Source organism: Elephas maximus, chromosome 21 (assembly GCF_024166365.1).
Source record: "Elephas maximus indicus isolate mEleMax1 chromosome 21, mEleMax1 primary haplotype, whole genome shotgun sequence".
Classification (NCBI taxonomy): domain Eukaryota; kingdom Metazoa; phylum Chordata; class Mammalia; order Proboscidea; family Elephantidae; genus Elephas; species Elephas maximus.
In genome coordinates, this window is record NC_064839.1 from 55,715,059 (window position 1) to 55,723,201 (window position 8,143).

Genomic DNA, 8,143 nt, shown 5'->3' on the forward strand with positions numbered 1-8,143 from the left:
GTATGCATGTGGCACTTGTGCATGCATGTAAGTGAATTTTGCTTGCATGTGTGTGTGTGCATGTAACCGTGTGTGTGTGGGTATGTGTGGACATATGTAGGTACATGTGTGTATGTGTGTGTATCCATAGAGCGGTGTGATGTGGGGAGGTGGGGAAGGTTGTGCTGAAACTGGGGTTGGTTCTCGTTCTACACAAGTCAGTGAGCAGACTTGGCTTCTGAGTGTTTCGTGGCCTGAGCCTACACTCACTGAGGCAGCTGTGGGGCTGCCTGGGTGTTTGCTTCTTTCAGGGGGTGCCCCGGGAATCCAGCTTTGCTCATTCCTTTGGCCACCCTCCCCTGACACTCCCTATTTCCTGGATGCTCTGTTCTCATCTCACCGTCTCTAATGACCTCCCCCTGCAACCTGGTACAGCCAGAGGGAGCTTTCTAAGACCCAAACAGCCACACCATCTGTCCACTCAAAACATTCCCATGGCACCCACTGCCCTAGGGGTCAACTCCAGGCTGTGCCTTCTCTGGCCTATGTCTGCTAACCTCTGATCTTGCTCCTAGCTTGGCTTCACTGGCCATGTACAGATACACACACACGTACACACGCACACACATATGCACTCACATGCATGCACACACATGTGGACACACTGATTCTCACACACTCATGGGTGGGATGGCACTCCAAGGTGCTGGCTGAGCAAGGAAACTGAGGCCTGACAGGGTCAGGGCAGAAGGCTGCTTTTTCTTCCCTGCCCCTGCCCTTCCTAGGCATGCCGCCGACACCCAGGATGGACAGACAGGCCACTGGATGGAAGAGTGGGGCTGCTTCTGGTGGAGGACAGAGTTTATTTGGGGGGTGAGGGAGGGGCTCAGTAGCAGGTGCCGTCCACCTCGGCCATGACCACAGACACATTGACGTGGGTGGGTTTACCAGCCAAGCGGTCGATGGTCTTCTGGGTGAAGGCCAGGGGCAGGGCCTCATGGCCCACCATGCAGGAGAAATTATCACCCTGCTTCCAGTCGTTGGCATCCACACGCAGCACGCTGGTCACAGCGAAGGTGGTAGCGCTCTGGCCTGGCTCTTGCCGTGGGGGCCAGGTCACATAATTGTCTTGGGGCAGTTGCTGGGACCCGTGCAGCCAGCGCACCAGCACATCTTCGGGGCTGAAGCCACGCACCAGGCACGTCAGTGTCACCAGTTCATTCAGCGCCAGCTCCTCTGCTGGCGGTGGCAGCAGGTGGACCTGGGGTCGGAAGTTGACCACTGCAGGTGAGAGAACAGGTCAGGAGCTGGGTGGAGTGGGTACACAGGCCTCTTCCTGACCCTCTCGGGCCTTAGTTTTTGCTCTGTAAACTGGGGAGGGAGCCCCCAAGCCAGAGGAGCTGGGGTGGGGGCAGGCTTGGGGATGTGCTCTGCCAACTAGGACTCCAGCCTACCTGAGGTTTTGGAGATGGTGACAGGTTGTAGGTTCTTGGCCTCGGGGTGGGTAACAGAACAGGAGAAGGTCTTCCCGCTCTTCCAGGGCTCCGCACAGCCAGGAAGGACGCTGGACACGCTGTAGCAGCCGTGGGAGTTACGCTCAGGTGAATTTTGCACGGCCTCCTTCCCTTCTGAGGGCTGCCAGGTGAAGGTGGCACCTTTGGGGTCCTTCAGGCCACTCAGCGTGCATGTGAGATTGGCATCCGAGCCCAGGAGCAGATCCTCTAGGGCTGGCCGGTGCAGTGACAAGTGTGGCTGGCAGCAAGAGGGTGGAGGCAAAGGGACTGGAACTGAGAGAGACCAGAGTGGGTCAGTCCACCCTCCTCACTGCCCCTCCTTCGTCTTTCTCTCCAGCTCCAGTCCCTAGGCCCCTCCTGCCCTCTGTGCTCTCCCACCTGCGGCCTCTCCTCCCAGGCATGGGGAGGGTGGCTCCTAGGTTTCCAGACCCTGCCTGGCCTTGCCCTCTGACCTTTGCAAGGCACCGTGGCCTCCAGCACTGAGCTTGAATCCTGCTGCACTTGGCACTTGAAGGATGCGGTTTCCGGGCACTGGGCTGCAGGCAGGGAGAGCTCGCTGCTCAGGGTGTACAGGCCTCCGGAAGCGGCCTCGATCGGGGGGAAGTTCGTGACAGTCACGCTCTCTCCACTGTGGTTCCAGGTCACATTCAAGGGCTCCGGTGGGAAGAAACCCTGGACTAGGCAGGCAATGGTCACTTTCTCATTGGATGTAGCACACTGGGGACTTAGCGGGAAGACGCTGGGGCTGGTCTTGGTTGCTGGAGCAAAGAAGACAGGCTGTCAGAGAGGACAGACACGGTCCTGAGGCCTGGCCCTCGAGTCTGTGCACAAGATGGTCTGTGGACACTTGTTCATCTAGCACGTGCCACCAGCCAGCCCACTGTTACTGCTCCTATGCTCCCCAAGACACCCCCAGGGGCTGTACAGAGAGGCTGAGTGGCTGCCCCAAAGTCACATAGCTTGTACGCCACGGGCCTGGAATATGAACCCAACTCTCTTGTTCCAGCTGCACTGTTTATTAACACAGTCCTCAGACAGAGCCCTCAGATAGAACACGATCCATGGAAAGAGCTCTTGGACAGGGCCCAGACATGATCTGTGGACAGAGCCTTTGCAAATGGCCTGGACATGATCCATGGACATGTCTCTGGTGCAGGATGCTTTCAAGCTATTAGTCCTAGTTGATAAACACAGCTCTGCCACTTACTGGCTGAGTCCCCAGGTGCCCTGAGCCTCAGCTCCCACCATGGAGTGGACACCCCATGGTACCTGGGACTGAGGAGGATCATGAGAGAAGGATCCTGGGGGTACAGACACAGTCTAGGGCAGAGAGGCCTGTGCCTGAAGCTTAGCCATCATGGGGGGCAGCATGCCCTGGGGAGTAGAGGAAGCCTTTATGTCTGTTTCTACCTCCCATTTTGCCTGCCAGGCTGCGAGGCCGACCTTTCCAACATACCGCCCTACCTGTCACCCTCAAATAAGCGGCATTCAGCCTGTGACCTAAGATGGTCGGCCAAAACCAGACTTCCTTCAGAGCCAAGGGAAAAAAACAGTGAGAGTGTCACACATGCATCTAAGATTGCATGGCTTTCAGGGTTGCCACAGAGAGAGACAGAGCACAGAATGCTGGGTCTCAGATGCTACCTTCCAATCACTGTCTTGTACTCATTGGAGTACCCAGTCCAATTCAACCCAACCAGGGCCAGTCCTGTCTAATTCAGCCCAGTGAGTGCAGCCCAGCTCAACCCAATCAATCCAGCCCAGCAAAGTCCAGCTCACCTCAGCCCAGCCTAGCCTGGCTCAGAGCAGCCCAGCCCAGCTCAGCTTAGCTCAGCTAAGCTCAGCTCAGCCCAGCTAAGCTCAGCTCAGCCCAGCCCTGTCCAGCAGAGCCCAGCCAAGCCCAGCACAGTCCAGCCAAGCCCAGCAGAGCCCAGCCTAGCTTGCCCTGGCCCAACTCGCCCAGCTCAGCTCAGCTCAGCCCAGCTAACAGCTAAACCCAGCTCAGCCCAGTCAGCCCAGCTTAGTCCAGCCCCACGCAGCCCAGCTCAGCCCAGCCCACCTTAGCTCATCCCAGCCCAGTCCAGCTCAGCCCAACTTAACCTAGCTCATTCCAGTCAGCCCAGTCCAGCCCAGCCCTGTCAGCCCTGCTAAGCCCAGCTCATCCCAGCTAACCCAGCCTAGCTCAGCCCATCTCAGCATAGCCTAGCCCAGCTTGCCCTAGTCAAGCCAGCTCAGCTCAGCTCAGCCTGGCCCAACAGCACCCAGCCCAGCCCAGCTTGACCTGGTCAGTCCAACTCATCTCAATCTAGACCACCTCAGCCTGGCTAAGCCCAGCTCAGCCCAGCCCAGCCCAGCCCAGCCCAGTTCAGTTCAGCTCAGTCCAGCTAGCCCAGCTCAGTCCAGCCTAGCTCAGCCCAGCAGAACCCAGCCCAGCCCAGTTGGCCAAGCTCAGCCCAGCTCAGCTCAGCTCAGCTCAGCCCAGCTCAGCTCAGCTCAGCCTAACTCAGCTCAGCTTGGCTCAGTCCCAATAACCTAGCTCAATCTAGCCCTGTTCAGCTTGAACCCAGCCCAGCTCACCCCAGCCCAGCTTAGCTCAGTCCAGCCCAGCCTAGCCCAGCTCAGCTGACCCCAGTCCAGCCCAGCCCAGCCTAGCCCTGGTTAGCCTAGCTCAGCTCATTTAGTATAGCTTAGCCCAGCCCGGCTTTACCTTGCCCAGCTCCGCCAGCACAACCTTGACCAGCTCAGTCTGGTCCAGTACAGTTTAGCCCAGGTCCCACCCTACCCAGCTCACCCAGTTTAGCCCAGCCCAGCTCAGCCCAATCCAGCTCAGCCCTGCAAAACCTAGGCCAGCCCAGATCAGCCCAGCCCAGCCTAGTCCAGCACAGACCAGCTCAGCTCAGCTCAGCTACCCCAGCTCAGCCTAGCTGAGCTCAACCCAGTAGAATTTAGCTCAGCCCAGCTATTCAAGCCCAGGCTAACACAGCTCACCCTAGCTAGTCCATCTCAACCCAACTCTGCTCAGCCCAGCCCAGACCAGTCCAGCTCAGCTCAGCTCAGCTCAGCCCAGCTAGCCCAGCTCAGTCCAGCCTAGCTCAGCCCAGCAGAACCCAGGCCAGCCCACTTAGCTAAGCTCAGCCCAGCTCAGCTCAGCTCAGCCTAACTCAGCTCAGCCCCACTAACCTAGCTCAATCTAGCCTTGTTCAGCTTGAACCCAGCCCAGCTCACCCCAGCCCAACTTAGCTCAGTCCAGCTCAACCTAGCCCAGCTCAGCTGACCCCAGTCCAGCCCAGCCCAGCCTAGCCTAGCCCTGGTTAGCCTAGCTCAGCTCATCTAGTATAGCTTAGCCCAGCCCAGTTTTACCTTGCCCAGCTCAGCCAGCTCAACCCTGCCCAGCTCAGTCTGGTTCAGTCCAGTTTAGCCCAGGTCCCACCCTACCCAGCTAGCCCAGTTTAGCCAAGCCCAGCCCAGCTCAGCCCAGTCCAGCTGAGTTCAGCTCAGCTCAGTTAGCCCAGCTCAGCCTAGCTTAGCTCAGCCCAGCAGAACCTAGCCCAGCCCAGCTAGCTAAGCTCAGCCCAGCCCAGCTCAGCTCAGTTCAGCCCAGCTAGCCCAGCTCAGTCCAGCCTAGACCAGCTCAACCTAGCCCAGCTTAGCCCAGTTCAGCTCAGTCTAGCCCAGCCTAGCCCAGCTCAGCTGAGCCCTGCCCAGCCCAGCCCAGTCCAGCCAAGCCTAGCCCTGGTCATTGTAGCTCAGCCTACTAGCCAAACTCAGCCCAGCGCCACCCTGACCAGCTCAGCCCAGCTCAACCCAGCCCAGCCCAGTCCAGCCCATTCCAGCTTAGTTCAGCCCAGCTAGCCCAGCTCAGCCCAGCTAACCCAGCTCAGCCCAGCAGAACCGAGCCTACCCCAGCTAGCCAAGCTAGTCCAGCTCAGCTCAGCTAGCCCAGCTCAGTCCATCCTAGTCCAGCTCAACCTAGTCCAGCTTAGCCCACTTCAGCTCAGTCCAGGCCAACCTAGCCCAGCTTAGCCCAGCAGAACCTAGCCCAGCCTAGCTAGCCCAGCTCAGTCCAGCCTAGACCAGCTCAACCTAGCCTAGCTCAGCCCAGTTCAGCTCAGTCTAGCCCAGCCTAGCCCAGCTCAGCTGAGCCCAGCCCAACCCAGCCCTGGTCAGCCTAGTTCAGCCCATCTAACAGAGCTCAGCCCAGCCCCACCCTGCCCAGCTCAGCCCAGCTCAACCCAGCCAACCTTATCCCATCCCATCCCATCCCATCCCATCCCATCCCATCCCATCCCATCCCATCCCATCCCATCCCATCCCAGCCCAGCCCAGCCCAGCCCAGCCCAGCCCAGCCCAGCCCAGCCCAGGACCAGTTAGCCTAGCTCATCCCAGCCTAGCCCCACCTAGCTCAGCTCAGCCCAAGCCACCTCAGCCCAGAGCAGCCTAGCCCAGCCTAGCTCAGGCCAGCCCATCCAAGTCCAGCCCCACTTTTTCTGGTCAGCCCTGCTCAGTCTAGTCCAGCCTGGCCCAGTTCAGCCCAGTCCAGGTCAGCTTATCTCAGCCAAGTCTTTTCCAGTTTATCCCTACTCTGTCTAGCCCCTCTCTGACCAGCTCTGACTCTCTTCTCACACCCACCTGACTTGTGGTCCTCCAGGGTTTCTGTGCCATCTCTCTCCCCCTTTCCCATTGGTGAGGGTGTCTAGCCTGGGTGTGCTCCATTCTCCTGCCTCAGGAAGGCTCAGGACTGGCCTGGCTCAGGCTGCACAAGCTCCTCATTGTTCAGAAATAGAGATGGGGACCCCGGACCCACCTGCTCAAGGTTGCTGGAGGTCTACCCTCTGCTGAGAGGGATCCTGGTCTCCCTCTGGCCGGACGCCACCCACACTGCAGTTTCATCCTCACAGCCCACGGTTTGCCTGCCCCAGAGGTAGCTGGAGTGGGGTGGGAGGCCCAGGCCTTGTCCAGGCCCTGTTCTGAAGGCCACATTGCCTCAGCCAACATTTTCCTGTCCTACAATGGGCTGTTTCTCCACTGATCAGGCAAGGCTGGATGGCGCAAGCTTAGGTCCCAGCCTGATGAGAGGGGGAGGCTGGGGAGGGGCTGTGTGGCTGTTCGTCTGGGTCATTGGGGTCACTCTCCCACTTCCTGCTCCAACAGACGTGGCCGCACCTCCACGTCATGTCTGGTCTGTGGTCTGGCTGTGGCAGGGCCAGGTGTGTGAGGCCAGGGCTGTGTGACCCCACAGGAGCCCAGCCTGGTCTGAGACTCTGTGAGTTGGAGGGCAAGGGTATGGGTGGACCATGGCCCAGGTCACTGTCCACATGGTGGGCCAAGGGGTAGATGCCAGGAAGAAGCGATGGAAATACAGAGGATTAGGGGCTCAGGGACACTGAGACAGAGATGGGCCCAAAGATGTAGATACAGAAATGGAGCCAGGGCTGGACAGGAGCACAGGACTTTTGGCAGGGGTGGGAGACACAGATGGACAAGGCCTCCAGCATGGAGGCTTCAGGGAAGACCTTCAGTGAGACCTGCAGGATGGGGAGACCGAGCCCTGGGGCCATGGGGCTGGAACCATTTCAGCCATGGCCATGGTGTGGTTGCTTTTCCTCTATCAGCCCCAAGAACAGTCTACATCCCAGGGCACATGGGGGCTGCACCTGTCTCAGAGGCCTGGAAAACCAGTGGATGGGGCCAGGTGCCAAGACAGAGACTCTTTCCATATCCAGCCTGCTGTCCCCCCCAGTTTTCTGCTCAAGGCTTTTCCGCTGTGTTGTCCTCACCCTGCAGGCCCCTCAGAGGCTGCCTATGTCATGGCTTGTCCGTTTGTGTGTTCCTGTCCACCCGGCCACCCAGTCCCTGGTCTCCTCCTCTGGAGGCCACCTTGTTTGGGCACACAACGGGGCGGTTCATACCAACATTCATCTATCCATCTACCTTCCTTTTTTCCTGCCTATCTTCCTTCCTTCCTTCTTCTCTTCTTTCTATTGGTCTATACATCCATCTTTCCACTCATCCATCAATCCATTTATCTTTTCATCCATCCATCGATCATCCACGCATCCGTCCATGGATCCATGCGTCCGCCCACCCATTCATCCATCCGTCTGTCCGTCCGTCCATCTGCCAACACCCCCCCACTCACCCACCCACCCAGCCACCCGTCCGTCCGTCCATCCATCCATTCACAGCTGAGCTCTGAAGCCACACACAGGACCTGGACAGCTCATGCCCCAGGAATGGCACCATTGGGAGGCAGAGGCAGTGAACAGGCAGGTATAACAGGGAATCCTGTCTCCTGAGGAGAGGTCAGTCCTTCCCAGGATGGGAGCTCAGGTAAGGTCCAGGCTGTCCCAGCAGTAGCAGTGGTGGTCTAGTGCAAGCCTTCTTGTGCAATGTGAGGAGGGTGGGTTGAGAGTTCCCTGGCCAGGAGGCTGGGAAGTTACTGGATGGATCCTGGGAAGGCTGGACATACTGAGCTCATTTCCAGGTCCATTCCTGTCACTGCTCTCACATCCTCAGGGTGGGCCTGTACCTGCCTCAATGTCATGGGAGGCTGTCCCCTCAGGTCCACTTGTGCTAAGGGTCTGGGTACTTGTGCACTGGGGATGTGGCCAGTTTCCCTGAGAAATGGCCCTAGAAGCTCACAGACCTCA

The 8,143-nt window shown here is 58.7% G+C and overlaps 1 gene segment (V, D, J or C); it reads right to left on the bottom strand.

Annotated features, from left to right (window-relative positions):
- Positions 1–822: 822 nt before the first annotated feature.
- Positions 823–2,910, bottom strand: LOC126064588 (immunoglobulin heavy constant alpha 2-like). The segment is given in 5 exon segments: positions 823–1,260; positions 1,434–1,766; positions 1,946–2,270; positions 2,763–2,794; positions 2,904–2,910. Coding segments are annotated over 5 exon segments (1,092 nt in total).
- Between the last annotated feature and the right edge of the window lie 5,233 nt (positions 2,911–8,143).